This window comes from Plecotus auritus (genome assembly GCF_963455305.1).
Source record: "Plecotus auritus genome assembly, chromosome: 3".
Classification (NCBI taxonomy): domain Eukaryota; kingdom Metazoa; phylum Chordata; class Mammalia; order Chiroptera; family Vespertilionidae; genus Plecotus; species Plecotus auritus.
This window is the reverse complement of record NC_137772.1, coordinates 41,621,371-41,641,518: the sequence shown is the minus strand read 5'-3', so window position 1 is coordinate 41,641,518 and position 20,148 is coordinate 41,621,371. Positions and strand designations below refer to the sequence as shown.

The following is a 20,148-nucleotide window of genomic DNA, read 5'->3' as shown; positions in this document are numbered from 1 at the left end:
CCAGTCAGCCTTGCCCTTGCGCGCATGCGCCTCCAGACCTCTGCCTTCCCCGGCTCCCGAGTCTCCGCCCGAGAGTCCAGATTCCCCCCATAAGAGCGTGGGTCCCCAGGGGCTCGCCTGGAACTGGGGTTCAGTGCAGTTAGAACTGGGGTTCAGTGCAATCCGGAGCTTCCTACTCCCTTCTGCTAGGGAAAGCCTGTGGCAACCTCTGCAGCCTTTGTGCACACTGGCGCGTGCGCCTCCAGTCACCTGCCCGCTGGGGCTCCCCCGGGTCTCCCCTGGCTCTCCGAGTCTCCGGGTGCCTTTCTCTCTACCTGACAATCCAGACTCCCCCTGTATGAGCCTGGGTCCATGGGGTTTCGCCCAGGACTGGGGTTCAGTGCAGTCAGAACTGGGGTTCAGTGCGGTCGGGGGCTTCCTTTCCCCTTCCGCCAGAGAAAGTCAGCCAGGCTCTCCGCCACCCTTCCTCTCTGTGTGCACAAAGACCCTTTGCCGTACCTCCAATTCTCTGTGAGCTTTTCTCTTTCCTTCTAGTTGTAGAATTTTCACTCAGCCAGCTTTCCTGTGGTTCTGGATGGTGTCCGTTCTGTCTTTTAGTTGTAGTTTTGAAATTGTTGTGCAAGGCAGCAGTTTAGGTGCTTACCTATGCCGCCATCTTGGTTTCTCCTGGATTCTTTTTGCTTTTTGCTTTTCCAGCTGAGTGTTTTTTGCTTCTTTGTATTTCAAATCTTTGACTTGATTCTTGCGGTCCTCTAGTCTGCTGTTAGGTCTCTGTATAATATTTTTTATTTCAGTCAGTGTATGTTTAATTTCTAGTTGGTCCTTTTGCATATCCTTGAAGGTCTTGTTAAATTTATCGACCTTTTCTAGGAAATTCTTGAAAAACCTTTTAACCGTGGTTTTGAACTCTATATCCAGTCATTTGTTTTCCTCCATTTCTTTCATTTGTGATCTGTTTCTTTGTCTCTGCATTTTTGTTGCTTCCCTTAGTTGGTAGAGTAGCTTTGTGTGGTAGGTATCCTCTAGGGCACAGGGGCTCAGCCTCCCCAGTTACCTGAGGTGGACACTCTTGGTGCACCCCTTTGTGGGCTGTGTGCTCAGCCTTGGTGTAGTTAAGTCTTGATTGTTGTTGGTATCACTGGGAGGAATTGACCTCCAGGCCAATTGGCTGTGAGGATCAGCTGTGTCTACGCTGGGAGAACTTCTGTGCTGGAGCCACTCTTCTGAGACAAGCCTTGCAAAATTGCAAAAGCCTTTGTGCTCAACTTGGATGGGGCGGAGTTTCAGGGTGGAGCAGACAGCCTTGGTTTCCTGTCAGCCCTGCCCTATGAGGCCCCTGGGTCTCAGTGTCCCTAGGTAATTGCTGCAAGCATCTCTGAGAGAAAGCCGCCCTCGAGTTTCGCCCGCTGCCAGACAGTCCAGTTTCGCCCCGAATGAGTCGGGGTTCCCAGAAATTTGCCTGGAACTGGAGTTCAACGCAGTCGGGAACTTCTGTCTCCCTCCTGCTTTAGAAAGCCAGCCGCGCACTCAGCCTCCCATGCATTCAGCAGTCATTCCTCTCTGCACATGCACACGCGCACCTCCAGACCTCTGCCTTCCGCAGCTCCCAAGTCTCAGTGTGCTTTCTTTTTCCTGACAGTCCAGATTCCCCCCGAATGAGTCTGGTTTCCCAGCGTCTCGCCCGGGACTGGAGTTCAGTGCCGTTGGGAGTTTCCTTCTCTCTCCCACTTTAGAAAGCCAGCCGAGCACTCAGACGCCCGTGCACACAGCCTCCCGTCCTCTCCGCGTGCGAGCCTCTGTACCTCAGCCTTTTGTAGCTCCTCTGAGTCTCAATGTGCTTTCCTCTTTTCTTCTAGTTGTAGAATTTCCACTCAGGCAGCTTTCCTGTGGTTCTGGATGGTGTCCGTTTTGTCTTTTAGTTATAGTTTTGTTATTGTGCGAGGCAGCAGTTTAGGTGTTTACCTATGCTGCCATCTTGGTTTCTCTACAGGATGAAAAAGTTTTGAGATCTGTTTCATAGCAATGTGACTATACTTACCACTATTGAACTTTATATTTAAAAATAGTTAAAATAGTAAATTTTATGGGTTTTTTTCCTACTACCAAAAAATTCTGTTATTTGACAAATCACAAGAGCCAAAATTGGAAGATTTATACAATCTGATTTCAAGACTATGAAACAGCAGTATGAAGACAGTGTAGTATTGGGAGATAGACATGTAGGTCTTTTTCTCTAAACTTTTCTTCCTTGATTCAGTGTGGGCTTGTTTCTCGAGTTTTGGTCTGACAAAATGTTTCACATGGGACATTGCAAAGAATTCCTACTGTATCTGTTACTTAGGCACCAAGGTATCGGCCACTTCTTGAAATGTTGTCATATGATTCCTCCAAAGGTGTCTCTTAGAAAGAAGCACCAGGTCTGGCTTTTGCTTGAGCAGGCCAAAGAAGCCTGAGGATGGCTTCCCTCTCCTGGACAAACTTATCTAATGCACCCTGGGATCTACTACTTTTTCTAACCACTCAGACTTGGCAGTGGCAATCTCTGCCCCTTGGCCTCCGGCTCTGGAGTTGGAAGCATGTTGCGTGTGTTTTAATAGGACATACCAAAGTTTATGTATATATTCATTGCTTTTGTTCCTAAGTGCCAACAAGTTTATGAAGCTCCAGTGTTCACTTTCTCCCCCTCTACTTCTTGGGTCATCAAAAATTTATTCTATTACTTTCCTTGACAAGGTGGTATAAAATAATTTGCTCTGGTGAAAAGATATGATATTTGGCGTATTCTTAGGCAACAAACTAAGAGAAAACCTGCAACCTGTACTAGCTGGGGCCAGAGTTATTGACAACCTGGAAATGCAGCTGAGAGTCTTCTGCAAAGAATGGCCAAAATGCACCAGGATATTTGCTATCTCTATAGATATGCCTATTCTGGACATTTCATGTCAAATGGAATCATATAATATGTGGTCCTTTGTGCTTGGCTTCTGTTGTAGCATGTATCAGCAGTTCCATCCTTTTTATGGCCAAATAATATTCCATTGCTAATTTGTTTATCTATCATTCGATAGACACTTGAGTTATTTGGCTGTTAGGAATAATGCTGCTATGAGCATTCAAGTACACATTTTTGTGTGGATATGAGTTCATTTGATACCTCTTTTTTTCCCCAGTGTCTTTCACGAGAAGCAGGTGGAAACATGAGCATTCAATTTCTCGGTACAGTGGTAAGTATGAAAGAATTATTACCTTGTGTATTCTCCTGATTTTCAGAGGAAAAAAATGTGTTCAACTAGTTTTAGACCAGGTATTTGAACTTGGTTTCATCATGATTTTATTTTGCTATTAAATGAGATGTCTTTGTATAAGAAATGGGTTCTTTAATGTGTTAGAGAAATTTCCATGATAGACTACTTTAAGCAATTTCTTATTAAAGAGAAAATAGTTTTTAAAAAATATTGCAGTTTGTTGAGTATTTCAAGTGCTTTATTTTTCTACTGGATATTTTCATCATAAAAATAAGAACATATATAAAGATGCTTTAGAAAATAGTGACATTGGTGGGATTTTTTGCTTACTTTTCCATCTACCTTTCTACATTAGGCCATTTTAAGTCCACATTTCTAATGAGATTGAACCATAGTAATTGTATCTTAATTTTTTTCACTTGTGATCCTATTAATAATTTTTAATATTGCTATAAAATATCAGCATTGTTTTAATGAAGCTGTAGTTAACATTCTGATAAGTAGATGTGACATATTTTACTTTCCATGAATCCCATCGCTTAGTATTTTAGTTACCCCTCATTTTTGCTGATATGATTGGTGTCCTAATGAACAACTTCATATGTTTGCTTTCTTGACATTTTGAATTATTTTCAAATATTTATGAAGTATTTTCAAAAATATATAAGATACATTCTTTTTCTAAGTTGAGTCAAAACCATGAATATTTTTATGGGTTAGTGCCAGTGATTTCATATCTCTTCTAAAAGGCACCCATCATATTTATAATATCACTTTGTACTCTCACTAGTATTAGTTATAATTTTCAAAATTATTTAACTCTATCAGGTGAAAAGAATTTACTTTATAGTTATTACTTTTTACTTTAATTTTATATATTAGTAGTATTAGATATAATTTTCAAAATAATTTTACTGTTAAAAAAGGTACCTTATTTTAATTAGCATATCTCTGTTTATGGCTGTTGTATTTTAATATTTCTCCATGTATTCATTTACTAAGTATCATTTATAATCTTTAAAATGTCTGTTCATGTGCTTTGGGTACTTTGTTCAGGTTCTAAATTCACTTTGGAATGTTTCCATTAGCTCTGTGAGTTTATTGAGGATATCAGAGGAGAGGCCTGTGGCTTGGATTTTTAAAAATTAGTGATTTTGCAGCCATTGAAGTAGGAAGGATGTTAATAATAATGTGAATTTATAGTTTATATATGTGAAGAGGTGTAGTAAAGTTTATGTATAATAGTATATGTATATATACTTGCTCTATGTAATGTAAATTTTAAGTCTTGCACCTAAGATTTGTGGTTTCTTGTTTTTCTTATTAAGAAAGTAATGCATACTTTTTCATTTTTCATTTATTGTTTATATATTTTTATTTTTTTCCTTTTAATTGAATTTATTGGGGTGACTCTAGTTAACAAAATTATATAGGTTTCAGGTGCACAATTCTACAACACATCATCTATACACTGTATTGTGTGTTCACTACCCCAAGTCTCTGTCCATCACCATTTACCCCTACTATATCCTCTCCACCTCCCTCCTAGCGGTATTTGTTATTAACAATAGATATATTCTTCTAGAAATCATGTATGTCCTTCTTTAGATCTATGTCATTACATAAAGGTCTGTCATTCTTTTAAATGGTTACCTAGAATTATATTATGTGGCAGTTTTCCTGTTCCTAGCTAAGTGATCATGCTAAGCTATCTCTGCTACTTGATCTATCTCACTGGATTCTAATAGGTTACTACTCAGTGTTCATGTATTGAAAACTAAGTTCTTGCTCCATACAGCCTGCAAAAAGAAACTCACAGTTTCTCCTGCAATTTTTTTAATCTCAGAAAATGTCAACTTGAACTAAAACCTTGCATTTTTCTTGATTTGTGTCTTTCTTCCACTGCCTTCCTCATCTCTTTTCTGAATTATTGCAGCAGCCAAAGTCCTCCCACCTTCACCACTGTTCAGTCTATTATTACTATAGCGTTCAAGTGATCCTTTTAAAATATGAAGCAAGTCAGTTGGCCAAGTTGCTATTCCTCAAGCCTGCGGGGCACATGCCTCAGGGTGTCCTCATTTGTCGTTTCTCTGCCAGGACTGTCTGCCCCCAGATGTGCATAGTAGGTTCCCTCCCTTTCTTCAGGCCTTTACACGTCAGCCACCTCCTCCTTGTGACGACACTCTTTAAACTTATGACCACTCTTTCCCACATTTTATTTCTTCTTCCCTCCACTTTACTCTTTTTTAGCGTTATGGCTATTCGATATATTTTACTTTTAAAACTTATTTATTATCTGTCTCCCCCACTTGAATGAAATAAGCTCCATGAGCATAGGGCTTTTTGTCTGTTTTATTAATCACTCTATACCTAATGCTCAGAACAGGGCTTTAGTGTATAGCAAGCATTCAGTACATATTTGTCACATGAAGCTGACAAGCATGGGACCAAAATATTGGACGTTAAAAGGAAATGTGAAGAAAGCAAATAAAGAAACAAATGAAGAAAAAGAAAAAAGTAGGGGAGGTTTGGGACCTTGGATTAGCCCTCTTCCTCTGATAAGGAAACAATGTGTCAGAAAAGATCCTTGTGGGGGTTTGATGTGGAAAAAAGAAAAAAAAAGGTAACTTGTTTTACTTAAGGTTGCACATCTAGGTGGTGGTAGAGCAAAGAAGGGTACTTATATTTCTCAGCTCTCAGATCAGTGCTCATCCCATCAGCAAGTGTTTTTTACCTTTATTCCTTTTATGCACTTCAGGCACCGAAAATGTACTAGAAGAAGGGGGAAAAAAAAAATATATATATATATATATATATATATATATACACACACACCACCTCACTTCAGCCACCTGAAACATACTACAAAAAAATCACACACACATATATACTAGTACACCACCCAAAGAGCCAACAAAAAGTCACCTGAACATAAAGGAAAAGAGGAAAGGAGAATTTTATGTATTTAACACTACCCTCCTCCTCTAGTAAATGATAGGTTACTTGTTAACAAATCCCGAAGTGTCTATGTCGACTTTGTTTATATAGTTTACATAGAGAAGGAATGTCAATTTATAGAATAATTATTCTAAAATTCCACAACATAGACTTTGGAGGGCCAGTGTAGTTTGTTATAGTGTATTTTTCTATGTGTATTATTAGAAATATTAGATCAGTCTGGAAGAGGGAAAGAAAGGGTTTTGAGATAGTGGGACTGTTACAACAAATATAGAGTGATTTCTAGCTAGCATGTCTGCTTCAGTCCAAATGATCTATACAGATTCCATTTCCAGGACTCGCGGGTCAGGAATAGCAATAGCACGTCACATGGTAAAGGCAAGACTCCCCAGTACACATTTGTCATTGTGAGAAACCTCGTAGGATTTTCTGTATAAGTTGAGTTTTTAGAATATTGAAAGGAAAGAAAAGTTTAATTTTAACCTAAGAGAAGTACTTTTGTTGTATCAGTAAAGTTCAGAAATACTACTGTTTCAACTTAGAGATGTTACAGGCTTAATAATTTCAGTCATTTTTATTCACACTGAACTTTTAAAAATGCCAATTTGTTATTTTCACTTCCAGTAAAACAAATCTCATTATATTTTCAAATTTTGATCTCTCCTTTCTGTTATGCTCTTTGAACTTCATTTAAAATTGTCAGGTAGTAATACCAGCAGGAACTTGGTCTTGTTCATCACTGTAAACATGGCACCCAGAAAAGTGCCTGGCTTGTCGAACAAATGAAGACACAACTTCTGAGCGTCTCCGTTTCTCATCCGTAAATGGAGGACCCTGAACCTAAGCTGCTGCCACACTGGGTGAGGGAAGAGTGAAGTGATAGCAAAAATGGAAGCACTTTATCAACAAGCAGCACTAAACAAATGTAATGTGGTCTTATTAAGATATGTTATGATAATATATATTGACTATATTACATTTTCATCATATGTTGCTGGTTAAAGAGCTGTTTAATGAATTATAGATCACCGACTTCAACCCCCCCCCCCCCAAAAAAAAAATAAAAAATAAAGAGAAATGATAGTATTATCAGGTAGTATTAACTAATTACATCTGTGAAGACAGTATTTCCAAATAAGGTCACACTCTAAAATTCTGGGTGGACATGAATTTTTGGTTGACACTATTTAATCAGGTACACAATCTATATAGGCATAAAAGCATATTTGACATTTATGAAAATTTAAAAAGTACTCAGGCAATTTACTTAAAATATATTTGATAAACAGGACACTCTTCCGTAAGTCTGTACCTTAATATATAATATACCTGATTTGAATACTTCCATTTATTTTTTAAAGCATTTTTATACTTGTTATAATCACCTATGTCAGTGGCCGGCAAACTGCGGCTTGCGAGTCACATGCGGCTCGCAAGCCGCCGTTTGCCGCTCTGTTGACTAATGAGTTTGCCGACCACTGTCATATACTACCCTTTACCTCTTTGCACACAATATGCCACAATTGCCTAATCCTCACAGCTTCCAACTACACGGTAACATTTAGTCTAGTCCAAGTGGTTGGCAAACTCATTAGTCAACAGAGCGGCAAACCGCGGCTTGCGAGCCGCAGTTTGCCGACCACTGACCTATGTGATTGGTGTTATGAAGTCCAAACTCAAAACATGCTGAAACACCCATGGAGCCTATCCCTAAATTTTGGAGCACAATAGTGATCATATGACTCAGCTATGCTAATAGCTGGTAGAATCAGAACGCAAAACCAGGTCTCTCTGACTTTAAGTCAAGCTGTTAACTGCCAGAGGGCCTTAAAAAACACACTGCTTTATTGTATAATTCAGGGAGCTCTTTGTAGTAACTGCTGAGAACAACTGTCTTAGTCAGCTCAGGATGCTATGACAAAATACCATAGACTGGGTGGTTTAAACAACAGGCATTTATTTTCCACAGTTCTGAAGGCTAAGTTCAAGATCAAAGTGGCAGCAGATTCCTGGTGAGGGTTCTCTTACTGGCTTGCAGTTGGCCACCTTGTAGCTGTTATCCTTACAAACAGTTTCATCTTTCTTCCTCTTTTACAAGGGCAATAATCCCACTATGAGGGCCCACACTCATGTCCTCATGTGAGCCTAATCACCCCCCAAAGGCCCCACCTCCAAATGCCATCACATAGGGGCTCCGGGCTTCAGCATATGCATTTTGTGGGACCCAAATGTTTAGTCCACAATACACACTTACTTGGTAAACTACTATATATTAGAATTTTTCCAAAACCTACGTCTATTTCAATGTAAGTTGTCTGGGTTTTGTTGGTTTTGTTTTGTTCCATGTTTTTGGTGAAGCTGTGAGCTTGTGCACATCAGATAGTATAATATAAGCTCACACACACACACACACACACACACACACACACACACACAAATGGAAGCAGTCCAGTGTTTTACTTAACCAGAATTCCTTACCTAAACTGTGCTTCACAAAAAGGATGCATATTTTGTTATTATTTAAAGAATGCAAAAGTTAACATTTTATTCCATTGTTTATATTTAATTTTTCAAGTACCATTATTTTTAAAGCACAGTTACGCCAAACATATCTCAGTAAGACTTTTTTTTCTTGTAGAAACAATGCATATTGCCTGAAAAAGAAAATAAGCTTAGACTACATCGAACAGCTTCTTCAGAGCTGTGCTGTTGGCTTTTACCCAAGGACTCTTGCGGAACTATCAAATTATATGTCTCTGAAGCTTAGCCAGAGATCTTAATGAAACCAAATCAGGCTGAATTTCTTAAAGCTAATTTAAATCTCAAAGTATACATTTTAAATTAAGTTTTTATTGATAATAAATATACTTTACTTGTTATTAGCCCTGAAAGCTTGAGTGATAATATCAGTAGAATGAACATGTTTTACGAAGATTTACCATTAAGAATGTTATTAATATGACCCTTGATACACTAGCACAATTAGATTTCAAAGTAAGCATTTACGACGTAACAGCGATTAATGACAACCATCGAAAACAATTTTGAACTCCATCAGTTTAACTCAGGAGGGTAAACTTAATATGATAATTCATCTAGTTGAATTGTATCAACTTAGCAGGAAAGTATGTAAATATGTGACCCTTACCTAGATTCTAAGTGGATGCTGTGCTGATAGATTTATCAGTTCCATTAGAGAACTTTGGGGAACTTTGGAATTTCAGCAGTTGTTCCCTTGGAGGCTGAAAACCCAACCTGATCTCATACTGGGACCATTCTGGTCTGCATATTTCCATAATTTGCCTTTGCTACTAATATGACAGCAAGACACAAATAACTGTTTCTAATAATATCAGATGGAGTTGTGGAGGACAGCATTTTAATGCAGTAAAAGACCTCCCCGTGGAGTTGTTATTGCTACTATAGAACAGCAGCTACACAGTTGCAACTGCAGTCTCTTAATTGATTCGTTTAATTAGCAAGAGCTGAAGTTTGGGCTGTATCTTGTCATCTGATATCATAGGACTCAAATTTTGCATCATTCATATTTACCAGTATAACAAGTTTCTGCTTCTTCCGAAAACTTACTTTTGGATATTGAAATTTGATAGCGTAAACTCCCATTTGTTTGAAATACAAATAATTGGAAAATGAAATTTAATAGCGTAAACTCCACATGGGTTTGTTATTATTGTTTTTCTTTATCAATAGTCTTTTGAGCAGTAAATGATATCATGCATTTTTTGTTAGTATTTTCTTCAAACACCAACTTCCAGAGAACCTCGGTATTCTGTACTTTAAAATCCATGAGCATTCCGTCTGTTTCCATGTCTGACTCATCTATGATGTTCCTTTGCCTTTCCTCCCGTCTCTGTCCTATCCCTTTCTCTGTATTAGTGGTGTTGCAGGAGTGACATGATGGCTTATTGGAATTTCTTGCCTTTGCAGCCGCCAGGAGTCCTGCTGGCTTAGGCTTTCCACATGTGCCTACCCGTTGGCAGAGCATCTGGCCGGCTGAATTCCCTTGGGACTTGCCCACCACACCCAACCTGCACTGGTCCTGATTTCTTGGATGAGGAAAAGGAAGGGGATGGGCAGTGTCTGACATAGGGCCCCAGAGTCTTCATCAGATGGCCACTTCCATCCCATATGCACAGGGCTCCCCCCTTTTGGGTCAACCTCTCCTTATTCCCGACCTTTCCCATCCAGCCACAGAAAGCAGGTGGTGGCCACAGGCTAGAGTTTGTCCAGGGTGGATGAAGTCTCTCTGTTCTTTGGATTCATTTTCTAATGCTAAGGAAAAAGTCAATCTATAGTATCCCATCCTGCACTTTTCCCAAATATGCACAATTTCTGCCAAAATGTGGGCAAAGTAAGATTTTATGAAATGGGCTTTAAAAAGCAATCTTAATCTTGAACATTATTTTTATGGAAACATGCTCTGTGTACCATGTAACCAATATAAGAACAGACTTTTAGAATATAACTAATTGCTTTCTAGTCTTTTGAAATTAGCATGCTGTATATACCATGAAAGTACAGTTATTAATATCCCAGGCATAATGCATCTTGAGCAAAAATTTAAAAAGAAGTCATGACTGCTGGCTCCACTGCGTGCTGTAAGTGTGCTAGATGAATGTAACTTGGTTTCTACTCTTAAATAACATACCGGCCGTGGGTCAACACCGACAAACCAGTATCGTGAGTACATGGGTTAGTGCCCAGGTGGGTTATGCACAGGCTGATGTGGCAGTAAAGAACATTGCAGATCTATTAGCTTTACTCTTTCATTTTCTTTTCTTTTTTAAAAAGCATATTTTATTGATTTTTTACAGAGAGGAAGGGAGAGAGAGAGAGAATTAGAAACATCAGTGAGAGAGAAACATTGATCAGCTGCCTCCTGCACACCCCCTACTGGGGATGTGCCTGCAACCAAGGTACATGCCCTTGACCGGAATGGAACCTAGGACCCTTGAGTCCACAGGCTGACGCTCTATTCACTGAGCCAAACTGGTTAGGGCTCTTTTTCATTTTCTGATACAAAAACTGTTATCAGTAGGTAAAGTATAGACCATAGGGCATAGATCTCTGATTGATATTCTGTATTTTATATCTTATTAGACATTATAATTCTTTAATGAGTATAAAGCCTAACATTTATTTGTAGTCATGGTAGTCACCTTACCTTACATCTTATCTTACCTGTACATTACATCTTACTACATGTAAGATGGTAGTGTTACATTTTACAAGAGATTGATCATCTATTATGCGCTAGTCATTGAGTTCTGGGAGTTCAAAAAGAAAATGATATCCCTGCCAGCAATGAGCTCACTGTCAACTAAGCATATAAAAATATTAGTGTGGTAAGAGTGATAATAGAGGTATTCTGGGGTTGGAGAAAGGAAGTGGGGGACTGTGAAAAGCCCCCTAGTGAATGAGTGAATGGAAGGAAGGGAAGGAGGGAGGGAGGGAGGGAGGGAGGGAGGGAGGAAATATAGATCACACTAAGACTTTAAAGATGAAGAGAGTTTCAACAGGAGCAGGAATTTCAGATAGAGGGGAATAGCAAAGGCTCTGAGATAGCATTTTTTAGTAGAGATGGTAGAGAAAGTGAAGGGAATAAAATAAATGAAGATACAGAGGCATGGTTGCCCAGATGTTCAAGGAGAGGCAGGTTGACTGGTGAGGATAGCAGGTAGGTGGCCGGGATGGACACGAGAGATAAAACTAGAACTGCAGGAGCTAGATGTTGCAGGACCAGGCTAGGGGGACTGGCCTTTATTCCCGGGACACTGCAGGATTTGAAAAGAGTGTCAGCATCACCCGAGGTTTGTTTTGTTTTGATTTTAAAGGGAATGTGTGGGAACAGGCAAATAAAGAAAAAGCTACATTAGAGAACCTCCTCTTGAGGATCCAGAGTTTAGCTGTATGTATTGGGCAGACTTCAAGATGATTCTGAGGTTTCTACTTGTGATAACTGATGCAATGACCTGAGAAATTACACCAGAAAAAAGGTGGAATAGATAATGAATTGGATTTTTTACTATTTTAAGTTTGAAATGTCAAAGAAACATTTATTATGTAAAGGAAATTTTTAGTCTAAAGATCAGGAATAAGACTAATATTTAGAATGTAATTAGATGCTTTATCAACATGTAGAGGTGAGGTCTGAAGTCCTTCAGTAGATGAGATTGCTCAAGGGGGCAGTGAAGGAGAGGACAAGCCCAGAATGGACCCCTGGGAAATGGCCACATCTAAGGGGGAGGTTCCTCGCCTCTCTAATATAATCAGTTACATAGCATTATGTATTGTCCAAATAGTTTGTATTATATGTGGCTATTGGTAGCCAATTTAGTGTAACCTCAATCATGGTTTCACAGTATCCTATGGTGTCACTAATTATTTCAAAGTATCTAAAAATCCTGCTGCCATCTGCCAAAGATCCTCCAAATCAAATTAATTTTAATGAATAACAGAATGCCTTACGCTGGTCTGACGCTTTAGAGTTTTAGAAAGCTTATTTGAGTCCATTCAATTTCCTTTTCTTTTAATATATTTTTATTGATTTCAGGGAGGAAGGGAGAGAAAGAGAGAGATAGAAACATTAATGGTGAGAAAGAATCATTGATTGGCTGCCTCCTGCATGTCCCCCACTCGGGATTAAGCCTGCAACCCGGGCATGTGCTCTTGACCAGAATCAAATCCGGGACCCTTTAGTCTGCAGGCCGACGTTCTATCCACTGAGCCAAACCAGCTAGGGCAGTCCATTTAATTTCTAAGATAAATAAGCCATACAGCACCTTAGATTTAGTTGTAAAAATTAGACACACCACACTCTTTGAAATGTCCCATTTCAAACATTTGTGATTAGTGAGTGATATGTTCATCAACCACTACCAGGATGTTAGTGAATATTGGGTGGATGGGGATAGGGGAAGGAATTCTAGCTAAAGCTTGCTTCCCTGCATTTGAATCTAAGATCTCCCACTTTCACTAGTTTTGTGAACTGGAACAAGTTACTTAACTTCTCTGGTCATAGTTTTCTCGTCAGCAGAATAGCAACTTTTATGAAAGTGGTGTGGGTTAAATAAGAAAATATTTGTAAAATGCCTGAAAATAGTTGGCATACCATAGCTCCACTGTTATTATAGCACCCCGAAAGCACACTCTCCTTTTGCTTCATTTGCCCTGTTTTTTTCCTCTCCTTTCTGCTTGGAGACATGCTCTCATCTGAAATTGCAGTCTGCATTGAGATCCCACTTAGTGCTCAGTCTACAGAGAAATTCGGAGGGAAAATATTTCTCTTTTATTTGGAAAGTCTAATTTTTGTTCATTCTACGATTATGGGACTCCCCCCCCCCCCACACACACACACTTAACATGTTATTTGTCATTGAATGTTAACTATAAAACACACGTTTAAGTCTGCATTGTGTAGCAGCAAAGAATATCTGCTTCCTTGAAGAAGAAGGAAGTTCACCAAGAACAGTCTAGAGTGGGAAGAATTGGATGTGTTGCTTTTGAAAGGCAAAATACTTCTGATGGAGGACATTTTATGACAGTTGTAATGGACCTTCTTTGCTCTACCAGCTCGCTTTGAAGTGATATTAGTTCGGGCAGGCCACGTCTGGCCTCTGTGGTGCAGGACACATACTGCTGATCCAGTACCTATGGATTATTTGATTGTTGCTATTTAACTTATGGAGAGTATGATGTGGAAATGGCAGCTCTTTTCTCATAGGAGCAAAAAAAAAAAGAAAAAAGAAAAAAGTCAGTGGTTCTCAAACATGAGCATGTATGGGATTCACCTGGAAATCCTGTGAAAATGCACATTCCCAGGCTCCGTTCCCAGTGAGGCTGATTCCCAAAGTCTGAGGTGAGGCCTGGGATCTGCATTTATAAGAAACCAGTTTAAAATACACCAGGGACTATGTTTTGGAAGATACTTTGGCACTTAACATAGAATTAGTATCTGGTGTAAGAAATGGATACCAAAATACATTACATTCCTGATGTTATGAATCAAGTCTAGGAACAGTGTTCTGAATGTTTCTTCATATAATGAGAGAATGGGGAAAGCATTTGATTATTTGAACTAATTAATTGATTAGTGTAAATGTTCATAATACATTATTTTTTTAAATTGATTTCAGAGAGGAAAGGAGAGGGAGATATAGAAACATCAATGATGAGAGAAATCACTGATCGGCTACCTCCTGCACGCCCCCAACCCTCCACCCCACTGGGGATCAAGCCAGCAACCCAGGCATGTACCCTTGACCAGAAACAAACCTGGAACCCTTCAGTCCGCAGGCTGACGCTCTATCCACTGAGCCAAACCAGCTAGGGCACGTAATTTTTTTTTTAACCAGGGAAAGACATGATAGGACCTAAAGATAATTAAATTTATAGTATGTATCAACTATCTTTTTGTTGTTGTTAATCTTCACCTGAGAATATTTTTTTCATTGATTTTTAGAGAGGGAGAGACAGACAGACAGACAGACAGACAGACAGACAGACATCGATGGAGAGACACACATTCATCTATTGGTTGCCTCCTGCACACACCCCAACCAGGGTCGGGGATTGAACCTGCAACCCATATAGATGCAGACCAGGAATCGAACCTTCGACCCTTCGGTGTGTAGGCTGATGCTCTAACGACTGAGCCATACCAGCCAGGGCTCAACTGTATCTTTGAAGTTTATTTATCAACTGCACAGTATTTTAGATTTAGTCTCATTATCCCATCACGAGACAGGGATAATATTTATTTTTGGCTTACAGTGAGATTTCTCAACCTAAGCAATAGTGACATTTTGAACTGGATAATTCTCTGTCGTAGGAGACTGCTCTGTGCACTATGGGATGTTTAGCAGCATCCCTGGCCTCTGCTCACAAGATGCCAGAGCATCTCTCCAGATGTGACAACCAATGTTGTCTCCGGACATTTCAAATGGGGATTAACAGTTGGAGTTTCAGAGTTTTCCTTCCCATGTCACTAATAAGTATAGTTCTAGAGATGAAATATCTTTATCAGATGTGATTCATCTCAGTGGCCTGAAGCTTACAAAGTCATACACACCCTTACGTACTCAAATGCTTTGTGCAGAGAAAGTGACAACAAATTTGAGCTGGCCTCACCTGTCATTTGCTTTAGGAATGTTGGCTCTGTGGGAGTGTGTACAGGTCACTCTTTCTTACTCTTCCTCATAATTGGAGCAGAAACGGAATCTCATGGATGGCCCTTCATGAAATTTAGGACAATTGGTACCATTTATTTGGATCCTTTTTACCATTGGAATAGCTGTGCTGGTTACCAAAGACCGTCACATCCTGAGTCAGCAGCTAGGATGTCCAATTACTACCTTATCTCAGAAGCTGCTGCTTTCCATTTGTTCCTCAAATTTGTAAAAGTCCTGTCCCTGGTGAGATGTATCAAATAGAGTGTGTTACAGGCATCACATCATGGTGGCATCAGCAAAGAAATATTTTCCTATTTTTTCCCAGTGTATTTGATTGCATAGCTCCTTAATATTTTGTGGCACTTCCCCCTTTGCATGGGAAGTATATGGCAGGATGCCTGGCAAGGCATGCGAGAGTCAAATAGCCAGTAGCCCAGGTATGCATTTGGAGAGAGAGCCTTCCCAAGCCAGCATGGTGTAAGCTCTCAAGCTTGTGGGGGACAGCTAAGGTAATTACTAAGGTGTCAGTGTTAATTCCCCTAGGTCAGTGGTCGGCAAACTGCGGCTCGCGAGCCACATGCGGCTCGTGAGCCGTGGTTTGCCGCTCTGTTGACTAATGAGTTTGCCGACCACTGCCCTAGGTAATTGCCAAGCATCAGGGACACGAGAAACCGCTAAGTGCCCTTGTTTGAAATAGAACCGCTGCCTAATGTAAGGACAGGGAAATAGTGTGTAAGTTCTGTCACCCTTAGATCCCTCCATGTCCCAGAGCTTGCACCTCCCTTTTCCTGTCTCAGCTGCCCAGTAAACAGCCTTTAAAATGGTGGCCAATAAGACAGTGTTCTTTGAGTCCCTACATTGTGCCCAACGCTTTATGCTTGTTAACTCAATTAGTCCTCACAACCCCTTGACATCATCAGCAGAACCCCCATTTTAGAGATGAGGTAATGCCTCCATTGTAAACCAACAGAAATGAAGAGCGTTGTCAGAGCAGCTCATCCATTAAGAGCAGCCACAGGATTCATACCCAGATCTCAGGACAAACCTTGGCTCCTTCACACCAGCATCTGGGTGGCTGGATTTAGGTTTTCCCTTGGCCCTCTGCATCCTGATTGGCACTGACTGCCGGGCAGAGAGCAGCTGGCAGGGAGAGGGTTAACCTTCCCCTGGTGTACTTGAACTCAGAGCCCAGCCAGCTAACAGGCAGATGCTGAAGACTCGGTTCCTCTGCTTCCCTACGTGTATTTTGCAGTGTGGCAAGTCCAGACCAGTGGTTCTTGCCTGGATGATTTTGCTCCCCAGGGAATATTTGGCAATGTCTGGAGACATTTTGGTTGTTACGAGCAGTGGGCTGCTACTGAAATCTAGTGGGTAGATTTCCTTAAGTTTATGGCAAGCATCACCAGGGATGCTTCTGAATATTCTACAATAAACAAGACAGCCCCTACAAAAGTATTATCCAACCCAAAATGTCAAGAGTGCCGAAGTTGAGAGTTGTGCTCTAGATAATAATTATGGGAGGGCATAGAAATATCTGTGAGCATCTCCCAACCCTTCACACTGCTCTCTAATACTCTCAAACTTACATGTCCAGTGGATAAGTAGTCCACAGCTATTGCCCCCTATTCATTCTAGATGACCTCACCCAGCCTTAATTTGTAAATTGAAAAAACTACAGGCATCTTGATCATTTTAGAGAAAGAACTGGGCCCCATGTGCATATATGTCGAGTATGTTGTTTTACTATTTCATCCTAATATTGATATCTCTCTTTGGGTGCATTTGGGTCTTCACAAAATTTTGACCAACTTATTATTCCTATAAATAAAGTTTTCCTTAATCATTGTTTGCAGTTATGATCCAAAGGACTTTCCCTATGCTGTTTTTTATATTCTTGATTATATTTAAATTTCTTTTTTGAAAAAAAGGACACTCTTTTTACAGTTCAAGCTTGCCCATCAGAAGGGTTTTCTTGTTGGATCATCTCTGTTCATTCCACAGCCACTCAGAATATAATCATCAATTAGCTATTATTGTATCAGTTTGTCAGTGTGTTGACAATAAACCTGTATAAATACATCTGTATGCCCCATGTGTGCACACAGCGTGTCTGAGCCTTTGAGAAAGCCTGTATCTCCCAGCTGCTCTTGTGGTTTGAAGGCAGGGTTCTGAGGCGGTAAGAGCGGTGCCCAGGCAGCAGCTTCCTGTCCTCACTCTCAGGGATCCCCACTGTGTGGTCTGCAGATGTGGTCTCAACTTTGCAGGGCTTCTGAAGTGTACCTGCAGGATTTTAACGTATGGAGGTGAGTGCCAACTGAAAGACTTGCTTACATTTCCCAAGAAAAGGGAGTACCCGTGCTATGCAAGGCCACTGGGAAAGCACCAGGGCTGATCAGGAGGCAAAAAGGAGCAAGACAAAAGCGTAGGCAGTAGCTTTATTTGGGGTTTCCAAAGGAAAGGCAAGGTGTGGCAGGGTAGGATTGTCAAGTTTGATTAATGTCGGTGGGCTTTGGGCTGGAGGGAAGGTCTCTAGGTGTCTGGTGCCTGGCCCTGAAAAGATTAGGGCAAGGGAAATCGTGGCGTGGTATGTAAGCTCTATAAAGGGGGTGTTTAGCTAGCCTGCTAAAGCTGTGCTCGCAAGTATGCTCTTCCCTGTCTTTACAAGCTCTGGGAGAGGCAGTCTTTCCCCAGGTCTGTAAGGGCCGACGATGTCTAAACAGTATAAGATACAGAAAATTAAAAAAAAAAAAAAGACGATTAATACACAAAGAACCTGAAAATAATCAGATCCAAGGGAACCAACGGACAGTAACTAAACTCACAGACTGTCTTCCAAATCAGAGCTTGCCTTTATTATCTTGGAGTGAGGAACGTGCTTCCAGTGACCAAGTCTTTAAGTCTTCTCTCCAGAACATTGGCTGAATGGTGGCATCAGAATAATTAGGAAGCTAGTTGGTCAAAATGCTTTCAAAACTAGTCTGGTGTACTGCTCTCTAACACTCTCAAACTGCTCTCTGTGCCCAGGGAAACCTGGTTGTGCCTGTGCTGTGCTGAAACCTGGTGAAACAAGAGCACCTCCCGTGTCACCTCCTTGCCTCCCTCTTCTGTGCCTTAGCCCCTTGTCTTTCCTCAGAAGGACCCATGCAGCTGGTCAGCTGCACCCGCCTAAGCTCCAGCTCCAGACCCAAACTAGGGAGAGCTATGGTCCTGCCTCCCTGAGGCTGGCACGCAGGGCATTCGATTGGAACTGCCAGTGTCCCCAAACTCTCTGGTCATGAACTTCCACTGATGGTTAGTGACAGCACATTTCTTTGGAGTTTTACAAGCGGAGCTCTCAGAAGCTCCTAAGGATTTTTGTTTTCTTAGGTAACTCCCGCTGTAGTGCATATACCTAGACAGGAAAAATATTTTGTCTCAAGAACCCTGGAAGATCTCATTTCTAGTCTCAGTAATGCTTTAAACTGGTTGTATGACCTTCCTGAGCCCCCCTTTTCTTTGTTGTAGAATGAAAGGTTGGGGTCAGTGACCCCTGAGGTCTTTCCCAGCACCATCCTGCTCTGAGAATGATTACATTTGTCACAATGTACAGTTTGCTTCACAACAGTAGCAAAACATCACACATGCAACTTATTATCATTGTCTATCTTTTGATTTCCTTGAGTTTTTCCAGTCTCGTTTGGGGAGACATCACTGGCTTATCACACAATGATATTGTGTCCTGTCACTTAATTTCTGGGGCCAGCACATTGTGCTGCCACAGGCTCAGTGCTAATAATCAAGATTATATGTCCTGCTTACTGTGACTTTTTTGTGGTTTCTGTGGGGAGGGGGGCGAATGCAGATGCTTTCCAATTATTCTAAGGGAATTTTGATTAACCCCCTGGGTAGAGTTCTCTGTACCACCTGCCATGAAGAAGCGAGTTTTATTGAACAGAAGGTATAGAACTGAATTGCTCATATTTGTTTTCTTTCTGGTGTCTATAGTATTATTTCAAGCCAAAGCATTTTAATAAATATTTAATAAATATCTGTCTAAAATAGGTTGAAACTGTTAGAAAGGAAACCTCTTTTGTTCTTCAATTTCAAATGCAAATAAGTTAATTTGACTTTTAAGTAGAATTTCTAAGTTAAAAACTCACATTTTTCTTTTATGTACAAAAAAGTAGTTATTTTTGACTGGAATAATTAGCATCCTGCCTACTATATAATGCTGAGTATTAGCCCATGGAAGTAATTTCTTTAAATTTATTGCAACATTGTTATTTTTGTTGTTGGTCTTGTAGGTATTTTTGCATATTTATACTTCCCATTTTTACCTTTTGCCAGTGGCCAGAATACTTTAACTGCTTGATTCATAGAGAATTTTCAAGTGGCTGCCTCTGCGGTCTTTTCAAAAAGCAGCTTTATTGGGTTAAACTTCACATTTCACACAAGTCACCCATATACAGTGTACAATTCAATGGTGTTCCGTCCAGAGCTGTGCAGCCATTACCACAATTAGTTTTAGAGCATTTTCATCACACACACCCTCAAAGAAGCATTGTACTCATTAGTGGTCACTCCCCATTTTCCTTCAAACCTGCCAGGTACTAATCTATTTTCTATCTTTATATATATTCTGAACATTTCATAGAAACAAAAACACAATATGTGATCTTTTGTGACTGGCTTCTTTCACTTAGCATAATGTTTTCAAAGTTTCCTCCATCTTGTATCATCAGTACTTCATTCATTTTTTGTTGTTGTTTTTATCC

The 20,148-nt window shown here is 40.2% G+C and overlaps 1 protein-coding gene and 1 pseudogene across 3 annotated transcripts in view; one reads left to right on the top strand and one right to left on the bottom strand.

Moving 5' to 3' along the window:
- PCCA (propionyl-CoA carboxylase subunit alpha) overlaps positions 1-20,148 on the top strand; it is a 402,018-nt gene that overhangs the window by 338,054 nt on the left and 43,816 nt on the right. For both annotated transcript variants that reach the window (XM_080662438.1, XM_080662437.1), the window contains exon 21: positions 3,171-3,224. In XM_080662438.1, coding sequence (XP_080518564.1) covers positions 3,171-3,224 — 54 coding nt within the window. The remainder of the gene's footprint in view (positions 1-3,170; positions 3,225-20,148) is intronic.
- On the bottom strand, positions 2,100-2,936 carry LOC308243264 (large ribosomal subunit protein uL29m-like; annotated as a pseudogene). Its single transcript has one exon. The product of its transcript is annotated as a large ribosomal subunit protein uL29m-like (transcript).